Source organism: Sodiomyces alcalophilus, assembly GCF_042370955.1.
Source record: "Sodiomyces alcalophilus JCM 7366 unplaced genomic scaffold ACRALscaffold_3, whole genome shotgun sequence".
Lineage (NCBI taxonomy): Eukaryota > Fungi > Ascomycota > Sordariomycetes > Glomerellales > Plectosphaerellaceae > Sodiomyces > Sodiomyces alcalophilus.
Window position 1 is genome coordinate 1,215,171 of NW_027263534.1, and position 22,440 is coordinate 1,237,610.

A 22,440-nucleotide genomic window follows, 5' to 3' on the forward strand; every position below is an offset into this window, starting at 1 on the left:
ACTAAATCTTCCTAGCCGTAATCTTCGTAGCCGTAATCTTTATAATCTTCTTAATAGCAGCCGTAATCTTTATAGCCGTAAGCGTAACCTTTATCACGATAGAAATCGTAGTCGACTAACTAGCTAGAAGATTCCGATTAATTAATGGGATATATAAGCCGAGATAGACGATAAACGAAACGGAATTTAGGAGGAGGAACGAATAAGACGAATTTAGTTTTAGGATAACGGGTATTAATTTGCTTTAAAATAATACTATAAACAGAAGTACGTAAAGGAGTGTAGTGTGGTAATCGGGACGGTTGCTTTTACGGGGGAGGGCACTTATTATATATATCTACTAGCGTAGTTATACACACTTACTTAGTTAGCGGGACTATTATAGATATTAGTCTATGGCCCCGTAGAGCTTATACGAGCTTACACGGAGAGAATATATCTTCACTTTTCCTGATTTCTATTCATACACGTTTATGACACTATAGACGCGGGATTCCGCGTAGCAGAAAAGGAGGAAAGGAGAAATTTCTATAGGTGCTTACGACCTAAATATAATATCGCGGCGATACACTATGTACGTAATATAATTAGTCGGAAGATCCGGTGCCCTACCGGATTATCTCTACTGGGTTAACCTATAATAATTACTAAAATAAGGTTATAAGCTTATAGGAAGAAAACATAACTATACTGGGAAAAATAGAAAAACTACGCTTATACTACGATACTTTAAGGGCGGAGATCGCTTAAAGCCCTCGGAACCGTCTAATTATATAGCCTATAAATAAGAAGTATCACGGGTATAATTCGTTAAAGCCAGGGATAGCCTAAACAGGAGGGAATAATATATCTTAATAGTTACGAAGGGGATAGGATAGGGTATAGCGTTCGGAGACGGACGGACGAGTCGATTCCGGGACTAGTATTATCCGGGCTAACCTGGTATAGTATAATAGGGAGGACTACTAGCGGATGGATCGCGGTCCTAGCGATATATTTAAGGGGATTCTACGAGGTTCCTAGGGAAAAGGGCTCTAGGTATCTATTAAAGGGATAGTTAAAGCTAAACTCCTGACTTAGAAGTTTAGCGAATAATTTAACTCCTAATTTAACCTATTAGTTTTATATCACCGCTTTAATTATCTTATAACGTCTTTTTACTCTTTATATAAAAACCCCTAATATATTATTCGCTTAACCGTCCTAACGGGTATAACGACCGTTAAGAGTTATAAGTATAATTCACCTCTACTAGTCAGCTAATAAATAACTATACCTCCTCGTACACGCTTTACTACTACTCCTCCCGAGGACGGAGAACACGAATCGGTTTATAAGTATACGCCACCTCCTAGTCCTAAAAGCGATACTACCGCGCATCTGCCTAGGGAATAGGAGACTATTACCCCGCAGGATATTCTAGCACCTTAATATAAGACCCCCCACGTAAGATATCCACGGCTCCCTTAGTTAATACTATAAAGCTATAGTCTAGGACTTAGTTAAGCATACGGTATAATATCGAGGAACTAGAGAATTATCCTCCGGATTAACTGCTCCCCGAGGAACTAGACTTCCTCCTAAGTTACTATAAAGAACGTAAGGAGCGAGAGTATAAGTTAAAGCGTCTAGAAGCTATCCGTCGTAATAAAGATCCGGACGTTACCCTACCCCCTCACTTAGTAAACCATTATTATCCCCGAGGTAGTCGTGGTGATTTATTTAAGGTAAACCTCCTAAACCTAAAGTAGGGGGGTAAGTTATACGATTAGTTTAGGACCATCATAAAAGAGATTAAGGAACGCTTTTACCTTAATCTAGCTAGTTTTATAAGAAAGGCGAAGAAAGTCTACTTTACTGCTAGTTACCTTAAAAGGAATATAAAGTCCTATTAGCGAGTTTACTAAAAGATAACCTATAATTCTTTAATAAAGGCGACGTGGGCTAAGCTAAAGGCCTTCCTAACTAAGTAATTAGTTAATAATAAGACCCGTGAGTTATTAGTCATAGAATAGAGTTTTTCGGAACGGACCTTTTAGTAACCCGGTTAGACCTATAACTAATTCCTTAATAAGCTAGATTCCTTATTTAACAAGGTGTTTATCCCCCTTCTCGATAAATAGCGTATAAAGTTTATTATATTTAAATTAAATAGACCTCTACGCGATTAAATTATTACTAGGATTATACCTAAAACCTTTTAGGAGCTAAATATTATAGCTTATTAAGCTAAGGTCACGTTATCGTATAAGGGTAAACCGCCTAATTAGGACCGCGGCTATTACTCGTATATACCCTATTATTAAGGTTATAAGAGGAAGCGCGGAACCACTAGTAAACCCCCGGTATCCTAAGCTAGTAGGTCTTATAAAGACTCGCCTACGCCCCCTGCTACTATAACTGCGGCTATTACTACTGCCCCTGCCTAATAGCGGGACGACCCTAGCGGAACCTCGGAATTCTTAGGCCCTCGGAAATATTACGAATATAAAGAAAAGGGCTATATTCGACCTTTTTACCCTTATCTACGGAATAAGCGGGCTAGCTAAAGTTCTACCTCGGCTATTAACCCTAATTAGGAGGCTATAGCTCCTAGTCAACCCACTTTAGGTTAGGTATAAGCCCTACCCTAAGCCCTATAGGGTTAGGCCTAGGATAACGCATTATTAGAATCGTCTCCTCCCCCTAGTCTAGTAAGGGTAAAGCTTAATATATAACTAAACGGTGGATAGGACCGTCGAGTTATTATTCTAGATAGCGCTACCGACTTCGATATTATCGATAAACGCGTAGTGCCCCCCCGAAAAGCGATTACTAGACCTCCTAGGGAAGTTAGGTGATTAAATAAGGAATATATAACCTAGATACTCGGATTGATTTTATCTATAGTCCAGATCACGGATAATTAAAATCGTACACGAATATAGTATATAGAGTTATATATTATAGATATAGGTGAAGATAGGTCGGAGGTTATCCTAGGTATCCCTTAGTTAACTAAGTATAACCTAGTAGTTAACTAGGCGGAGAAGAGTTAAATGTTTTGGATTTAAAAGGAAGAGTTAAAGTTTATAGGTTCGCGGAAGGAGTTAAAGAGGGCTATAAATAGGGCGAAGGTAACCGTTAGACTCGTTAAGGCCTAGGTAGCGCGGGTTAGTTATATCTAAGCTTATATCTTAGACGATATAACCACGCCTACTCCTTTACCTAAACCACCGCCTAAACCCCCGGAGGACCCCTTACCCGTAGGTTAAGAGGAGTTATTAATAGCCGTGCTAGAGTAGTATTATAAGTTCTTAGATATATTTAACGTGGAGCAGAGCATTAAAGAAAAATTACAAATTACAAATTACATTACAAATTACATGTAATGTAATGTAATTTTTCCGGAAAAAATTACATTACATGTAATGTAATTTGTAATGTAATTTTGTAATGTTAGGGGAAAAATTACATTTTTTATACTATATATAAATCTCTTATTTTAGAGTATATAGTATATATATAACTATATTTATAAATATATAATAAAGCTATTACGATTTACTCTATATTATATATATAAAAAAGGCTATATTATATATATCTATATATAATAAGGAGGGATAAATAACTCTTAAGTATATATTAATATAAATACGATATAGTCTTATTAGTCTAGGTAAAGACACGTACTACTATATAATATATTAAGAGAGGATATAATAATAGATAATATACTATATACCTATATCTTCTTATTTACTATTTTCCTAAGTCGTCTTAGTACGAAGCATACGTTCCTTCTTAGTCCCATAACAGCGGCCGCCCCTTCGCTTATACCACCGTAAGTGGGCAGTTAACTGTGTCTTAGTTCTAAACTTAGTACTTCCACAGTAACTATATAAAAGCCCCTATTTAATTAGTTATAGTTAGCTATATTATACTATAGTATATATAAAGAAACTTACCGTAGTAGTAGCACCCTGAACTGAGTTCTGTGGAGGTATTTCGGCACTAATCTCTGTGTCGGGATAAGTATTCGTATACGAGATAGGCTCTAAAGACAAAGAGAGTTCCTATAATAATATAACTAATTAGTATATATAAATATATAGTTAAAGGAGTATAAGGTACTCGTGGAGAATATATAATACCTCTTAAGTCTGCTGCTGCATATCTAAGTCTTGAAGATGCAGAAGCTCCGAAATTAGGTTGTTATATACCGTGGTACCTCCTAGACTAGTATAGTCCAGTAAGAGAAGAGTGGGGTTAATTTCCTGATTAGGAAGGGTTTCCGAGGGCCTAATAGGCTGTGTGATAGTCGAAGGTGGAGCTTATTATAAAAGAGAAGCAGATATAGTAGAATCTACTAACGAAGAATTGTTGTTATTAAGCAGCCAAAGGTCCAGGTACTCAAAAAACCATTCTTTTAGCCAGGCAGGGCCCGTATTAGGGGTCTGTAGTCCTAGCTCGAAAGGGGAAGTCATCGTTGATTCTAGAGATAAAAAGGAAGTCCTAAAGCTATACTATTAGCTCTATATATATTTATTTTTCCCTTTATTAATTCTAGAATTACTAAGGTAAGTACTAACTACCGTTAGATCTAACTGCCGTAAGGTAATAATTACCCCGCGTTACAGATTACCCCTCTACGGGGCGATAGCCACCGGGATATATTAATTATCCCGTGTTACAGATTACCCCTATACAGGCTAGTAGCCGCCGGGATATATTAATTATCCCGCCTTACAGATTACCCCTATACGGGCCGATACCCACCGGGATATATTAATAATTCCACGTAAAAGCTTATTCTACTATGCGCTAATACTCTATTATAATAAACCAGTTATTATATATTATAGTTTACTTTATTATAGTCCTATATTAGTATCCTTACACGGAATATTCCATATCTAATATATATTAATCTAACTCTATATTATAGCCTAGATTCTAACCTAGTTTATGGTTTAGACTATTGCTTAGTATATACACTATAGTATAGCTTAGACTATAGCTTAATATATAGACTATAATATAGCTTAGAATATAACTTAGTATATACTGTATACACTATGGTATAGCTGAGAATATAACTTAGCATATACACTATAGTATAGCTTAGAATATAACTTAGCATATACACTATAGTATAGCTTAGATTATAACTTAGTATATAGACTTGAGTATGGCTTAGAATATAACTTAGCATATAGACTCTCGTATAGCTTAGGATATAATTTAGTATATAGACTATACTATAGCTTAGAATATAACTTAAGGCGTAGACTATAGTATACCTTAGTATATAGCTTAGCATATAAACTATAGTATAACTTAAGATATAGCTTAAAATATAGACTATCGTATAGCTTAGAATATAAGTTAGTATATAGACTATAGTATAGCTTAGAATATAGCTTAAGGTATAGCTTAGATTATATCCCAACTTATAGAGTATTTTCTATACCCTATACATAGTATCTATTATAGAATCTATATATATATTTATTAATATACTATAAAGATCTAGGAGTATAAATAAGTTACTCTCTGCTCTATATCTAAATTATATTTCTTAATTTCCTATACTACCTAAGATATATATACTCTATATCTAGTTACATCAGCTTCTTATATTACTACTTACTAACTAAATTAGTTACTATACTTATAATCTCTTTGATTTTCTAACCTTTTACACTTAGAAAATAGACTCTCAGGACACTTATACGGCTTCTGTTACTAGTTCGACGTCCGAGGATCAACAGTTCGATACACCTTCGAATACTAGGGCTACGTTTAATACGCCTTCGAATACAAGAGTCACGATAACCCCCCCTGCTAGAAGATTTGCCAAGGATAAGGAAAATAACCCTATTCGGGTATAGAAGCCTAGTAAAGCATATATACTAGTTAAGGGGCTTTTTAAGGCAGAAGTAGCACCTATTAATCCTAGCTACGAACGTCGAACTTACCTTGAATACCAGATACCGAACTATAATCATATAGTTACAGTTAAAGCCAAGCGATTTCAGGCTACGAATACTGTCCAACACTATCAGAATAAGCATCGTTATATAGCTACATCAGAGGCTGAAGAAGCTACTAAAGCTATATATGAGTTATACTATATTTAATATATTATATTATACTTAAGTATAGTTATATAACTAATACTAACCTTATATAGTTAATAATATTCGAACCTCTGATTCAGAGGGCCCTAGTCAGCCATCGGATATAACTGGTTATTTTAATAAACGTCCTCGCCAGAATACTATTATTGGTTTTAATAATTCTATCGCTCTTCGCAAGGTTATTCATTTTATAATCGATAATAATCTTTCGTTTCAATCGGTGTCCTCGGAGTCGTTTAGAGATCTATTACAATATTATAATGTGTAAGATATATACACTCAATATTACCCCCCCCCCCTCTCTTTCTCTCTTTATATATATATATATTACTTTTACTAATTAACTATAATACAGGCAGGGACCAAAGCTATATTATTCTAAGCTCGCGACAGCTATTCGACAGGTATTCAATTCGAAGCTAGATACTATTATATATTAGATCGCAGAGGATATAAAACACTATACACAAGTATCAATTCAACTTGATATTTGGACGTCGATCGACTCGAAGAACTACCTAGGCGTGATTTGCAACTATATTAGCCCGAGGTTTGTTTTAGAGTATTTTGTTATTGGTAAGACCTCTTAATATATATATATATATATATATATATATATTTATATATATATATATACTATTAACTAGGATTTGAAGAGCTATAAGACACGCACTCTGGTATTAATATCCTCGACGTATTTAATCAAGAGATTATAGAAAAGTATAAGCTATTTATAATTCTATTTCAAGGTATTATAACCCCCTTTTATATACTCTTATATATATATTATATACTAATATAACTCTAGTATCACGCGGGATAACGGAAGTAATAATAATACCTTTCTACAAAGCTTTATTACACAACAAAAACAAAAGAATCTACAGTTTTTCGATATTCGTTGCATTTGTCATATTTATAATCTCGTTACAAACGATATTATAAATAACTTTACAGTATTTAGTACGAAGGATAACGAGGTTTTAGAGTTCCGAAATCTATCTATAGTCAGCAGTCATACGCTTGAAGTTCTCACTGACGATCAACGACGAAAGGTTCAGTCTTTAATGAATAGTAAGTTTATAAGCTATATATATATATGTATATATATATATATATATATATATATATTACCTTTTTTTAATATATACTTACTTAAATAATAATAGGTATTCTAGGGGTTTTAAAGAAGCTTATTATTACTCTTAAGAATAACAGTAAGCTTCAAAGTGAATTCAAAGACGCTCTTTCTATTACGAAAACCAAAGGCTTAATAGCAAGCAACGATAACCGAACAAAAATACCTCCATGTACGTAATAAGACTCTACTAATTATAATAATCTTATATAACTATAGTATATATACTAATACTATCATACTAGGTAACGATACACGATGGAACTCTGTATATCTTGTGCTACATACGGCAATCGACTTACGGCCTGCTTTATTCATTTTATATAAAAACACTAATAATCCGATTATTAGAACTAGTTTCCCAACTGAAAATCAATGGCTTCAGCTAGTATATCTACGCGATATACTATATACTCTTTATCCAGCTACAATAAGGCTACAGTCACAGTCATCTATCACAAGCAATTTAGTTCTACCTTTAACAGGTAGAATCTATAGGGGCCTAGAAGATGAATTAGAACTCCACCAAAGTAACTATAATCAGGTCGACGAGGTTAGTTCCCTTTTCTTATATATACTATATTAACTATTATAGTTATATACTAATATATATATATATATAGAGTGGAAAAGGCCTAAACCCTTATGCAAAAAGCTTTATACAAGCTATTAAGGCCGGCCTTACTAAGCTAGAAAAATATATACCCCGCCGTATTTCCTCTTCGAATTATAAGGTCTTCCGACCTTATATATTTAGTGTTATCCTAGATCCACGATTTAACTACTCGTTTTTATTTCGAGATGCGAATATGGGTACCTTTGATCTTTTCGCCTTTAAGCAACAGATATACGAGGATCTCGAGGAAGAATACAATACGTAAGTATAAGTATTATAAACTAGTTATTAATAAGCAGTTAATAATTAAAGCTAATTTATATTATCTAGCCTACGAAAAGAAATTATTAATAAATAAAAGAAGGATAATAAGGTCGATTTTAAACTAGGCTATTCGAATAAACCAATCGAGATAGTCGATTTATCATCTAGCTCTTCAGACACGGATAGTTCTGATTCGGAAAGAGATAATTCGATTCGGCGAACTAATTTTAATATCGAGATAGGGGCAGCTACAGCTAAGGGAAAACTTCCTTATAATAATCCTAGGCCTAAGCCTAGTATAATGGGACTAGACGATCTTTTCCCTGTACAGTCAAAGCAAATAAATCAAAAGGCTCGAGTCGACGAAATGGCTACCTATATAGAAGAGGCTCAAGCTATGGATAAGGTATATATAATCCTTAGCTACTATACCTTTTACAACTTAAGTACTAATATATACCTTTAATTTAGATCGATCCTCTAGAGTGGTGGGCTAGTAACGAAGAGAAGTATCCTATACTCTCAATTATAGCCCGTCGATATCTAGCAATCCCGGCTACGACAGCTGCTATCGAGGGTAATTTTAATATCTCGGGTAATATTATATCTAAGCGTCGAACGTCTCTTAAAGCCAGTACTCGAAAAGAACTAGTTCTACTAAAGAATTGGGAATTCAAAGATAGTATAGGAACGAAGATGTATAACGACCTATTCGACTATGGGCTAGAAGAGGACTTATATACAGAGAAAGAAGAAGAAGAAGAAGCTGAAATAGCAGCAGCGTCTAGTTTTATAGTTGATGACGAGGATATATATAACTAGATTTAGTTATATATACATATATATATATATATTATATATATATATATATATATAAGGAGTTAAGGAGTTTTAGGGCTATATTAGTCTATATTTTATACTTTATCTAATTTATCTATAATATATATATACCTATTATATTTTATCTAAATATAAAGCTATATGGATATTAGTAAAGGAATTTATTAAGATAGTTAACCTAGATATATATAGTATATATTTATAGATTTAAGCTTTAATAACTATAATAGGCTATAGTATATATAATATATTATTATATAGCTAGTATATAGTATCTAATATATATAGAAAGTATATAATAAAAACTGTAATTTTTCCCCTAACATTACAAAATTACATTACAAATTACATTACAAATTACATGTAATGTAATGTAATTTGTAATGTAATTTTTTTAATGCTCTGACGTGGAGGAGGCAGGTAAGCTACCTGGTTATTATTAGTAGGACTATAGGATTAAGTTAAAGGAAAGGAAGACGCCCCTGTTTAGGCCGATTTATCCGTTAGCGGAAAAGGGGTTAGTAGCTATACGGGAGTACCTCTAGGGCGCCCTCGCTAAAGGTTAGATTTATTATTCTATTAGCCCTACGGGTGCTCCTATTCTTTTTATAGTAAAGAAGGGTAGGAAGTTAAGACTATATATAGACTACTAGGGGTTAAATAAGGTTACTCGTAAAGACCGGACGCCGCTCCCGTTAATATATAAGATTATAGACCGGCTTTTATTATTAAAGGTCTTTACTAAGCTAGATCTTAAGGACGCCTACCACCGACTTTGTATACGGTCTAGTAACGAGTAGAAAATAGCTTTTAGAACTCGCTATGGTTATTTTAAGTATATAGTTATGCCTTTTAGGCTTACTAATACCCTAGCTAGTTTTTAACGGTATATTAACTAGGCCTTAAGTAGGTTAGTTAATACGATTTATATTATTTATCTAGACGATATCTTAATTTATAGTAAGGACCTTAAGCTTTATCGAGTATACGTTAAGGAGGTTTTAGGGAGGTTAAGGGAGTGGTCGCTATACGCGAATCCCGAGAAGTATATATTTAAGACGTAAAAGGTGGAGTTCCTAGGGTTTATTATCGGAGTAGATAGGGTTCGTATAGATTAGTCTAGAGTTAAGGCTATCCGTGATTAATAAGAACCGAACTCGGTAAAGACTATCTAAATCTTCCTAGGTTTTACTAGGTTCTACTAGCGCTTTATTAAGAACTACTTAAAGATTACGGCGCCGCTCTCGGACTTAACGAAAAAGAGTAGAGTAAAGGGTGTATTTATATTATCTATAAGAGAGAAGGAGGCTTTTAATAAGTTATAATAAAGGTTCTAGGAGGCTCCGGTTTTATAGTGTTTCGACCCTAAGTTACTTATTCGACTAAAGCCGGATATATCGGGGTTTACCTTAGGGGCGGTAATTAGTTAGTATATAAATCGGGTATAGTATCCTATCGCGTTCTTCTTAAGGAAAGTTAGGGGAGCGGAGTTAAACTATTTAACTCCGGACACGGAGTTAATAGCTATTATTAAGGTATTCCGGTACTAAAGGTATTGCCTACCCTATAGCTAAACTCTAATAGAAGTATTAACGGACTACCTTAATTATCGGTACCTAATAGATAAGCTAAAGATTAAGCCGTAGTATACACGATAGCTAAAGGAGCTATCGGTATTCGACTTCGAGATTAAGCACCGGCCAGGAGCTTAGACTCCGGCTAATAGTCTATCGCGGAAGCCGTAGTATATTTCCGATTAGGCGGACCTAGGCACGGAGCGTTAGAAGCCTATTAAGAGGTTTACCCGTAAGTTTATCTTAAAAGTGGTAAAGAAGGCGGGCAGAGCACCTAGGGTCTCCGAGGACTTATTACTAAGTTTAAAGGAAAAGGTGGCCGACGCCTAAAGGGATAACCCCTTTTATATTTCTTTATCTAGGACGGACCGGTTATCCGACCCGTGTTTAAGGGATAAAGAGGGCCTAATCCTTTTTACAGGTCGCCTCTTTATTATAGATATATAGGGGTTAAGGAAGAAGATCCTATAGGCCTTATATAATAAACCCACCGCTAAATATCACGGTTCCAGTAAAACGATTAAGAGGATTTCGGACTTCTTTTATTATAAGGATATATCCCGGGATATAAAGAAGTTTATGCCTATATATATAGTTTATTAGAGGATAAAGGAGAGATAGTATAAGCAGTATAGCCTATTAGCTAGACTTTTAGTTCTATCTTATCCGTTTTAGGAGATTTTAATTAATTTTATTACGGGTCTCCCTCCTATTAATTAGGGCGGAAAGAAAAAGGATATAATCCTTATAGTGGTTTACTATTATATAAAATATTCCCTTTATATCCCTTATAGGAGTATACAAACCGTTAAAGGTCTAGCCCATATTCTATAGTTAAGAGCCTTTAGTGTTTACGGGTTACCGGAGGGTATTAATTCGGATCGGGGTTCTTTAGTTACTAGTAAGTTTTAGAGGACCCTATATAGTCTTTTAGGTGTTTACTATAGGATATCCACTATATTCTATCCTTAAACTAACGGCTAGACTAAGCGTTAGAATTAGAGTATCGAATACTACCTTTATAATTATTACTCGCGGGAGCAGACCGACTAGGTAGATAAGCTATCCCTTATATAGTTTACTTATAACACCGTATAGTACTCGGTAATTAAGTAGATACCCTCCGTGGCGTTAATAGGCTATAACCCTTATAGCCCTAATAATATCTAGTTACCTAAGTCGTTAGATATTAGGGCGGTATCCGCTAAATAACGGGTAAAGCACCTAATCGCTAATTATTAAGTAATAAAAACTTTTATTCGGAAGGCCTAAGAGTCTTATAAGAGGTTCTATAATACTGGGCGGACTTAATAGCGGTTTAAGGTAGGAGACTACGTCTTAGTCTCCTCGAAAAACATTAAGTAAAAACGGCCTAGTAAGAAACTCTTAGATAAGTACCTCGGGCCGTACCGTATTACCTTAGTTATCGGTTATTATAGTCTCGCCTATAAGCTAGACCTCCTATAGTCGATAAAGATTTATAATATTTTCTAGATCTTTTTATTAGAACCCTAGCGGTCTCGTAATAGTTAGGCTCCCGAGCCTATAAAGGTGGACGTAGAGCCGTAGGAGTCGGAGGAGTATAAGGTGGAGGAGATTTTAGCTTATCGGTTTAATAGAAAGAGGAGGCAGTATTTAGTTAAGTGGGCAGATTATAGGTATAAGAATAACACCTAGGAACCGAGGCGTTATATCCCGGAGGAACCTCTTTAAGAATAATATAATCGGTAAGAGGAGAGGGCGCGGAAGGTGCAGAAACTATTATAACCCTATAAGGCCCTTTATTAGCATTATTAATTTATCTTAGTATAACGCCGGAGGGTCTTATCGTTATCTTTATTAATGTATTATATTATATCCTTAAACGCTAAAAAAAATAGAAATAGTGGTATCCGCGATATATATACAGTGAGTAATCAAAAGTGGCGATTAGGCGACCCATATCCAAATATTATTACCAGAACCTTATTTTAACCCTTCGAATACGAATATAAATAACTTTACGAATACTACTTATAAAATTTCGGAAAAATCAGATTTATAGAGGGGAATAACCGTATGAAAGGAATATCGAGTTATATCTTTTTAATACTTTATATACCACCCCCTAGCCTCGATATAAGCCTTAACCCTCCACGGTATCGACTTAATTAGAGCCTATAAAAGCTCCTTTTTAAAATCGTTCCATACCTCCACCACGGCCCGGTAGAGTAGCTCGTATAAGGTTATCGTAAAGCCTATCTTCGCTAGAGTAGAATTCCGTAAATAGATCCTCTCTTTTAGTATTTTCTATAGGTTTTCGATAGGATTAAGATTAGGCGAATACGGCGGCTAATCCAGGATAGTAACCTTATTATCTAAACCCCACGGTAATAACTAATTTTAAACGAGGCGCGCCTTATATACGGCAGCGTTATCTTAAACGAATACGCTGCCCGGTTCGTATATCGTAGGAAGCGCTTCTTTAAGCGTGCGCTTAATAACGGCTACCGTAACGCCTCTACGCGGCGTATTAGGGTCGCCGTGAAGGGCGATTAATTCGGTGCGTTTATTATAGGAAAAGCCAGCCCAGAATATCTACGAATAGCGCGTAGGCTTATCAAGAGGCTAAATAATATCCTATTAAAGTCGCTTTCCTTATAAATTTATTAGTAAAGGTATAAAGTCTTAATAAAGTTAACTTATAGAACGGTAGAAAACCTATTTCTGCCTCTACCTATCCCCGCGCGCGACTATGGTTTTATCCGAAAAGATAACCCGTTTCCACCACTCTAGGGGCTTAGAGGCGTGGCGTAGGCACCATTCTAACCGTATTTACGCGTGCCTTAGAGTCAGGGTCGGGCGGCGTAGGGCGCGGAAGTGGTTAAAGCCCTCTAAATAAAGGTATCGTAATAAAGTGAGTTTTAAATAAGGAAGACCTAGTTAAACCTTTAAATCCGTGGGTGATATAAAAGGGTTAGTACCGATAGTATATATAATACGCCTTTTTTAGTGCGTATTAAGGGCCTGGGGGCGGCCAGACCGTGGTCTTAATCGGGCTGATATTTATGATTCGTAGCGGCGCGCGATGCCAGATACTAACCCTGGAGATATATTGAATTTGATCCTAACCTCCCTTTGACTAAGCCCACTAAAATAGGCGTGCGTAATCAGGGTCCGTTTATAAGGCGAATACTTAACGCGCGGCGTAATTAGGGGTATTTTCTGATTTTTGACGAATTTTTGAAGTTGAAGGGTTAATGGTGTTGAAGGAGGGAAAACGCGTTATGACGCGTTGGTGGGGTATTTCTAATCGCCACTTTTGATTACCCACTGTATATAACGTCTATACTTGTTAGACTATTAGATCTATTTCTGGCCCTATACCTATAGACTAACGAAATTCTGCTTATTATTATTATCGCCGCCGGTTTTAATACCACTAACGACCCGTAAAAGGTCTTGGATTTAACGGAGGGCCTTTATCTATTTACGGGATTCGCGAGCCTGGATATTATATAAGGTAATTTAAGCCTCCGTAACTATATTTACCCAATAACGCTTATACCGAGCTATATTAAAGCTTTAGTAGTTATAGTGCTAGTTATTAGCGTAGGCGCGGCGTGGCTCCCCTTAGAGCTTATAGGCGGCACGCTAAGAAAAAGGAGTTAGTATAAGTATATAAACGAAAAAGGGGAGAGATAACTTATAAGCTTTTTATTAGTGAATCCACCGTACTATATAGTACTAATAAATACCTCCTGTATAGCGATGGCGGCACGGGTAGTATAGAGGTTTATCTACGAATAAGTTAGTATACCGGGGCGGTCTATAGCGGGCGGGGAGTATAACTATACCTCCTCGTATTTCTTATTATTCTAGTCTTCTTAATAGTAATAGTATTTAAACAACTATCGACTAGAGTTACGGTATAAACAAAAGATAATAGGACCTTGGCTATCTAAGATAATATTAAGGAATCCGGAGTAATACTATTAATAGGGAGGGTTATAGAGGTCGCCCCTTATAACCACTTCCTAGACCGGGTAAAGGCCTAAGGGATCGCCGTTATTAGAAGGCGTAGTATCGTTATTGCCCTTATTAGCCCCCGGACCTTTATCAGTAACGTTATCGTTACCGAAGACACTATTACCTAGGAAGCTCTTACCTTTACTAAGGATAAAGTTATTATCCTTGCTTTTATTACTACTAATATAGAGGATACCGTTAGCGCTACCCGATATAGTTATATCCCCTTTATAGTCGATAACACTATCGTCGATATCGTTATCGTCGTTATCCTTATAGTCTACTAGCGCCGGAGATAGAGTCCTCTAGTCGCTAGCAGACTAGCTACCGGTCGAATTATCGTCTAACCTAATTACTAGGAAAAACCGGGTAAGAACCCGGCTAACCTGGTAGTTAGGGACCGCGAAGGTCTTCTTAGTATAGAGGGCTAAGCCCCTCGCTTTAGTAAGAGTCGTAAGCGACTCCGTACTAAGTATAGTTAACCCCTTCGTTTTAACGGGTATCTTAGACACCACGCCGGGCATAGCGGACCCCTTATTATTTAGGCGCGCTTTAGTAGGAGTTATAAGCGACTCCGTACTAGGCGCGGCCGGCCCCTTTACTTTATTAGGCGTCTTAGATACCGTATTAGGTATAGTTAACCCGTTATTAGTACCACTTTTCTTAGTAGTCTTCTTAATAGCGCTATCCTTATTAACAGAGGTCTTATTAGTGGCGGTATTAAGGCCACCACCGGCCTTCTTACCGTTCTTTATAAGAGTAACCGGCTTTTTAGGGGGAGCGGGCTTCTTAATGGGAGGGTTATTAATAGCCTTAAGCTAATAAGCTAACTTGTTAGCCGTATATAACTAACGCTTTTAGGGGGCTATACTAGAATATAGGGGTTAGCCGAGTTTATAGGGCTATACACGATAATTACTTATATTATTATTCTATACGGAATTAAGGTATATTATTATTAGGAGTTATTATCGTTTATTTAAGGAATACTTATAATAAGCTACTCCTAGATATTAGAACCACTAGAACTAAGGGATAGCCGGGGATCTCGCGTAACGCGACGAGAAGACCTCTAAAGAACTTAAGAGGAACTATTAAGATAAAGCCTTAAGAGTGGCCGGGATATAGTAATAAGGATTAACTTATAGATAGAGCTTTAGGATAAGGCTATTATAATAGTTACTCGAATAGGTAAAGAAGTGGAGAGGAAAATAATAATAAGCGAGGAGGATTAGTTAGGGATATATTCTATAATAGTTATCGGACCTCGAGTAAAGCCTATATAATTACTCCTGCCTACTCTACGATCTGGGTATACCTGCCGTATTAGGAGTATATAGATGGTTTATTATTTAGATAATAATAAAGCGTCGCGTATACTCCTTTAAGTCCTTAGGCTTTATGTTTAACTAAATGACCCGATTATTTACGCGTTATTTATAAGGCCTTTAATAGTAACTTAAAGGCGGAGTGTTAAAGGATCTACGAAGCTTTATTTAGGCTTTATCACGATAGTTTAGAGGTTTAGAGGGATTAATCTTTATATTTATATTTGGCTCTAGCTTTAATAAGTTATTTATAAAAGGCCTTATAGTAGGATAGCTATAACCTGGATACGGATAGTGGCTTATAAGCTAGAAGCCTAGTAAAGGCTGACTTAAGCTATTCGTAGTCGGGTACCGTCCCGGGCCGAGTCGTCTTTTTCGGAGCTATATCCGGAGGATATAGGTTAGGCGGGAGAGGGTCCTTATAAGGGTACCCGGTTAACTATATTACTCCTAGGGATATAAGCACTAGAGGAGGGGGCGTGATATCACGGGTATAATTCGTTAAAGCCAGGGATAGCGTAAATAGGAGGAAATAATATATCTTAATAGCTATAAAGGGGATAAGATAGGGTATAGCGTTTAGAGACGGATAGACGAGTCGATTCCGGGACTAGTATTATCCGGGCTGACCTAGTATAGTGTGATAAGGAGGACCACTGACATGCACTAATCGTATATATCTCTGGCCAGCTAGTACTATAGGACCTACGAGAGGATTTAAGTTAGGTAACCTTGGGGTGTAGTAAATAATATATAAATAGGATGATCCTCTAAAGGAGAGGGCGAGGTTCTGGTCGTGTATATCTACGGGGGAACCTCGGGCTATCTAAGGCTAGGCGCTATACTAGGTATAGTGCTAGGACGGTGCTAGCACCGGTCTAGCGCTATACTAGTTTAGTGCTAGTATAGGGCTAGCACTAATCCAGCGCTATACGGGTTTAGTGCCTATATAGTGCTAGCACTAATCTAGAACTATATGGTTTTGGGTCCTGGTATAGTGCCGGATTGTGGTGCGTAGTATATACCCTGGGAGAGATAAAGCCCTGCGTCCCGCGGGCTTCCCCTTGGCGTGTGGTCTACGCTATCTAACTTAGACTCGGTATAGCCGATTATTATACTAGTAATAAGTCGTAGATATCGTTAGAAACTTTTATTTCGGCTAAGGCCGTATACATAGAAAAAAAAACTATAGTATATAATAGCGCCCTATAGCGCGACTCTCTAACTCCGTTAGGCTCTATTTATAGCACTAGTAACTATGCCTGGCCGCCCGTCCCTCCTCCGCGTAAATACTATCCCGGGACTTAGTGTAGATAAAGGAAAATAATAAGAACCCCTAAAAGAAGGAAGAGACGATAATAATAAAAAATCTAAATATAAAGGGGCCGAATCCTCCGGCGCCGTTCCTTTATAATATCTTAACCTCCGGAACCTTGGGCTCTAGGTTAGGTAATCCCTATTCCTTTATAGGTAAGTCGAGGATAGCGGCTACGTCCTCGGGGGTGATATTATCTAGGCGTTTCCTTAGGTCTTCGCCCGCTAAATCGTATAAGGCCAGAAGCCCCTTACGGCTATTCTTACTATAATAGTTATAAATAGCGGCGGTATAGTGGATAAGGTCTATCGCCGTCTAGGCGTTATTAGTTAGGCGGAGGGATATAGTATTCTTCTTAGTATCGTCTAGTGCTTTATTACCGTCTAATCGGGCCACCTATATAAAGCGTTCTATACGCTATATCGCGATAAGGAATAGCAGGTCGGCTACCTACTATACTTTATTAGGTATAACGTGGTCCTTAATAAACTATATTATAAACTTAGCGGTTAGTAGCAGGGTAATAATAGCGTGGCCGCGCTAGCTTATAATAGCTAATCTCTAACCGTCCGTCTCGAAGTCTATTCTTTAAGCCCGGGCGTTAGGGTCTTTAAGCCTAGCGGCGAAGGCTTTAGCCGCCTATACCTATATCTTATCTTCCCCGTGCCTAGTAAAAAATATCCTTTTACCTAGACCCGCTAGGCCCGACCCGTTATATAGCCGTTTCCTAGAAGCGGTGATACTACTCGGTGTAGCGGTGCTAGTATCGGAGGGGGATAGTTATAGGCTTATTTAGGCTAAGATATCTATAACGGAACGGATAGCTAGTATAGGCCGTTCCCGTAGCGTTTATATATAGTCCTTAATAATTATAGTATACTATTAGATATATTCCCGGTACTCTTTAATCGCAGTAATAAATAAGTCTATATTAATATTACCCTCGCTAAGCTTATCGATTATATCGGCTAATATAAGGCTAATACTACTAGTCTTATTTATCTTATTAATTATCGCGGCGGATAGGTAGGCGCCACGTAGGTTTAGGCTCTAGTAAGCTATCGGCGTATTATTTACGCGTATAGGGGATCCCGTTTTTATTATTATTACTCTACTAGCCCGGCGGGCCGATCTATATAAAAACTGTCTATCTAGGCCGCGGGGGGTATTATATTATACTATTATAAGGTATTACTCGAATAACTAGTTATACTATAGCTACTAGGCGATAATTTAGCTACCGTCTAATAAGAACTGCGGCTATAGGTATTCTAGCGCGATCTCTTTAGCTCTTGTTATAGTAACGCTTTTATTAGTAATAGCCTCCGGAGCGAATATAGTGCGATCTAATCGTTTATTCTAAGGATCGTTATATCCTTTTTCGATTACCTAATAACGGTACCGCTTTACTATAGCCTCGTGCTCTATAATCTATTACTTAAATATTAGACCGGCTATAATAAGATAGTAGGCGACGCCGTTTTTATCGCTGAATAGGCTAATAGCTTTAAAGTACCCGTCGAATATTAAGCCGGAGCCGTCCCGGCCGTTTTTAAACTAATAAGTAACCTCGTCTCGTAGCGTCTAGTCCTTTAACCGGTGGACATCGGTTAGGTATATAACGACATAGAACGTTACGTTAAGGGGTATAGGGTCGCTTAAGAAGCGGCTAGGCGGTGCTGGATTTATAACGGGGAATAGTTCTTATATACTAGGATATAGTAAGGGTAATAGGATTTAGTGCTAGGTGGTGATAGGGAGTGCTAGTCGCGGTAAGTATAATAAGGAGATAACTATATACGATAGGAATTAAGTAAGAGAATCGTTAAGCGAGCTTATAGTTAAAGTGATTATTATAATCGCTTAACTATAGGTAAGGAATAAAGGAGGATAGCGAAGCTATAGGCTGCTAGGAGAAATCTTTTATTTTCGAGCTAGCTATACTAATTTACGTGTATACTAGGGCTATATAGCCGGTAGGGCTTTTATTCTTACTAGTTTAAGATTAGATAGTATTATTCTTTTTATATCGGTTATACCTTCTAAAGGTGTTTCCGTTATTAAGGGGGACGGTTCTTTAGCTCTAGCCTAGCTCCGCCGCGAGGCTAAATAGGTCCCTTTACTTCTTTAGAGCTCGCCGGGCTCTAGCCTTTTAACTTCTTTCGCTCCCTTTAATACTAAACGGAGCATTTCTAAAGCTCTTTAACGTTCTTCGAATTCTTCTACTAAATCCGGAGCTTTTATCGCGTCTACTAGTATCCAGACGTTTTACGAGTCCGGCTAGTCTTTTTACCGAATAAGGTACTTAGTATATAGCTTACCTCTTCCTTTACGAGTAATCCGTTTATCCAGGATAGCTTCGATCTTATAGTGCTTATATAGGTCCCGCTATTACTCTTAGTCGCTATCTTATATATCGACGGGTCCTTTAGTCTCGGGTATCTCCGCGAATCTAATTATTTAGAGTTAAGTAATACTAATAACGGGGTGCACGTTAAGAGTCTTAGGCAGATCTAGTCGGTACGCTAACGGCGATACTTATTTAAGAACCTTAAAGGGGCCTATCCGTTAAGCGCCGAGCTTAGGGCTAGCCTTACCTAGGAGCGAGTATCCGCGGCTAAGGCGGACGTATACGCGGTCGCCGGGCTAGAACCGAATATTACGCCGTTTCTTATCGTATAGGCGTTTCGTGTATATCTAAGCTATTACGATAATAAGTTTCGCGTCCTCCTAGAATATCTTATATACGAACTTAGGATTAATATTACCGATTAAATCGAGTAGGCTATTCGTTTTAGTACCGTATAGTATCTTATTTAGTATATAGCTAAGCGTCTTATTAAAGGCGTTATTTAGGTTAAACTAAAGAGGTATAATCACCTTTGGTTATAAGGCGTTTAGGTTATCCGCTAGGTATATACGTATCCCGATCTTAACGGTTTAGTTCTTTCTCTCGGAGATATTATCGGTTTAGGGATACTAGGCTATTAAGAACTTTAGCTTAGTTCCGGCTACCTTTTATAGAGTTATCTAGAAGTCTAATAAGAACTTAGGGTTACGATCCGAGATAATAGCGCGGGGGATACCCTAGTTACCTATCTAGAGGGCTTAAAAGAGCACGGACGCCTAGTCCTCGGCGGTATAGGTACTATAGCCAGGGATAAGCAGGGAGGCCTTTAAGAACTTATCCGTGATAGTCAGGAGGGCGTCGAATAAGGGGAAGCCTTCGCGCTACCAGGGAGTCCTTATAGAGGGCACTTCGGGTAGTCCGATAATAAAGTCTATAGCGATAGTATAAAAAGGGATAAAAGGCGTTAGGATAGGCTATATCTTACTAAGGGGAGCCTGCCGAGCCGTTTAGTAGGTACGATATATCTTATATTAAGCGATATATAAGTCGACCTCCTTACGGAGTTATAGGATTATAAAGCGGCTAACTAAATTATACTATATCCGTTTAGCTCCGAAATAATACCGGTTATTATAGGCAGCCTAGAGGAATTCCTTACGCAGGGAGAAGGGGATATAAAGGCGTCTTCTCTTATTTAAACCCACTTAGTATAGGAGACTATTATCTACCTTAAAAGAGATCTTAACTAATGAGTTATAGTTAGTAGTTTAGGTAAGGATAGGTGCTTACTTCGAATCGTTAGCGTATCCTTTAATAATCCTTTATCGTATATTATCCTTTATTTAAATTTCGCTAATATAGTGTATAGCCTAGTCTTCCTAAATCCGGTCCAATTCGCCTAGACCTTCGGCTAGGGGGCTATCGGTGGTGGGTAGCTAAGATAAGGCGTCGGCTACTACGTTTATCTTACCGGGGATATATCGATAATCTAATTAGAATTAGCTAAGAAACTCGGAGGAGAGGGTAAGCTTTATATTTAGCCTGGTTTTATCGGTGCTAGATAGGACTATCGACTTTATAATACTAATAGTAGCGGCGTGGTCTATAAGGACTATAGTCGGGTTACGATAAGCGGACTAAATAATAGTACGGGTCTTATAAACAGCCTATACTAGGCAGGCAACCTTAAGTTCCGTGGGCTAGTACTTTTCTTTAGCGGCATTAAGCCCCATATTAATATAAAGCACTAATCGAATATCGGTCTTCTTAAAGGTTCCTTTAGTAAGCCACTTAGTCTTATTAACTATCTAAAAGAGTATAGCGGAGAACCCGTGCTCTTTAGAGGCGTCTAGCTAGATAAAGAGGATCTTAGTAGGGATATAATATAATAGGTAAGTATCCGAGGTAAGAGCGCCGGTGATATTATAGAATATAGCTAACTCTTTAGTAATAGCCTCGAATATTATATATCTAGTATACGCCTTATAGGCCTATCCCTTATCTTTCCCGATTTAATAAGCCTTAGCTAAAAGGGTCGTTTTCCGTTACTAAAGGGGAGCGATTCGGTAGGAGAACCGGGGAATAAGATAGCGAAGCTACCTTATTATTATAGGTTTTTGTGTAAGGAGTGAAGAGAGTCGTCAAGACTATAACAAGAATAGGTCACGAAGCTGACCTTAGGGGGGGGGAATAATTATAAAATTATTCGTTAAGCCCTCCCTTCCAGGACTTAACAGGAAAACGTCTACTTTAAGGTCCCCTGGCTATCCTCCTAGTAGGTAGCCGAGCCTAAGGCCCTAAGTCTTAAACGGACTCTTACTAACTTAAATAAACCCGTTTACGTGCTAGCCTAGGGTCCTCCTAGGGGCGGGTTCCGTCCACATATTCCTTAATATCTCTTATCGCCCCTTAACTAGAATGCCCCTGATATCACGCCCCCCTTCTATGGCTTACGTCCACGGGAGCCGGTGTTTATCGTAGGCTCGGCCCGCTTAAACCTAACCCACCGAGACCACTAGTCCTCTAGTAACCCCCTCCTCTAAGTAACCTAAACCTCTAAGTAACCCCCTAGGCCTCGTATAGTATAGCCATAGTTCTTTATAAACAACGGGGCTTATAGTTATCTTTAGATAAAGCATAACTCTCTATAACCCCCTTTATCTATATACTCCCCTATATCTATACCAGGATAAAACCTAACTTACCTAAACTAGTACCTTAACGATAAAGGCACTTAATTAAGCCTAAGGCTTATCCCTTCGGGTAACTATTAGGTAGCGGCAAAGGGAATTAGAAATAGTGAATAGAATCCATAGGCGCCTATCCTCCTTAAGCATGCCCTCCGTAATTCCCCTTTACCCACTACTATTATTATTAGGCCG

At 37.5% G+C, this 22,440-nt stretch overlaps 3 protein-coding genes across 3 annotated transcripts; 2 read left to right on the top strand and 1 right to left on the bottom strand.

The window, feature by feature from the left end:
• Nucleotides 1–3,752: 3,752 nt before the first annotated feature.
• On the bottom strand, nucleotides 3,753–4,469 carry ACRALDRAFT_1069547 (uncharacterized protein; the record flags this gene model as incomplete). The annotated part of the gene is made up of 4 exons (XM_071017679.1): nucleotides 3,753–3,815; nucleotides 3,951–4,058; nucleotides 4,206–4,292; nucleotides 4,353–4,469. The coding sequence occupies 4 exons, from the start codon at nucleotides 4,467–4,469 to the stop codon at nucleotides 3,753–3,755; spliced, it is 375 nt and encodes a 124-aa protein (XP_070875844.1).
• Nucleotides 4,470–7,084: 2,615 nt separating this feature from the next.
• ACRALDRAFT_1069548 (uncharacterized protein) lies at nucleotides 7,085–8,237 on the top strand (the record flags this gene model as incomplete). Its single annotated transcript, XM_071017680.1, has 5 exons — nucleotides 7,085–7,199; nucleotides 7,295–7,435; nucleotides 7,509–7,531; nucleotides 7,998–8,140; nucleotides 8,210–8,237. Coding segments are annotated over 5 exons (450 nt in total), but the record flags the coding sequence as incomplete, so codon positions are not given.
• Nucleotides 8,238–8,632: 395 nt separating this feature from the next.
• Nucleotides 8,633–8,812, top strand: ACRALDRAFT_2079340 (uncharacterized protein; the record flags this gene model as incomplete). The annotated part of the gene is made up of 1 exon (XM_071022358.1): nucleotides 8,633–8,812. A coding segment is annotated over one exon (180 nt), but the record flags the coding sequence as incomplete, so codon positions are not given.
• Nucleotides 8,813–22,440: the final 13,628 nt, after the last annotated feature.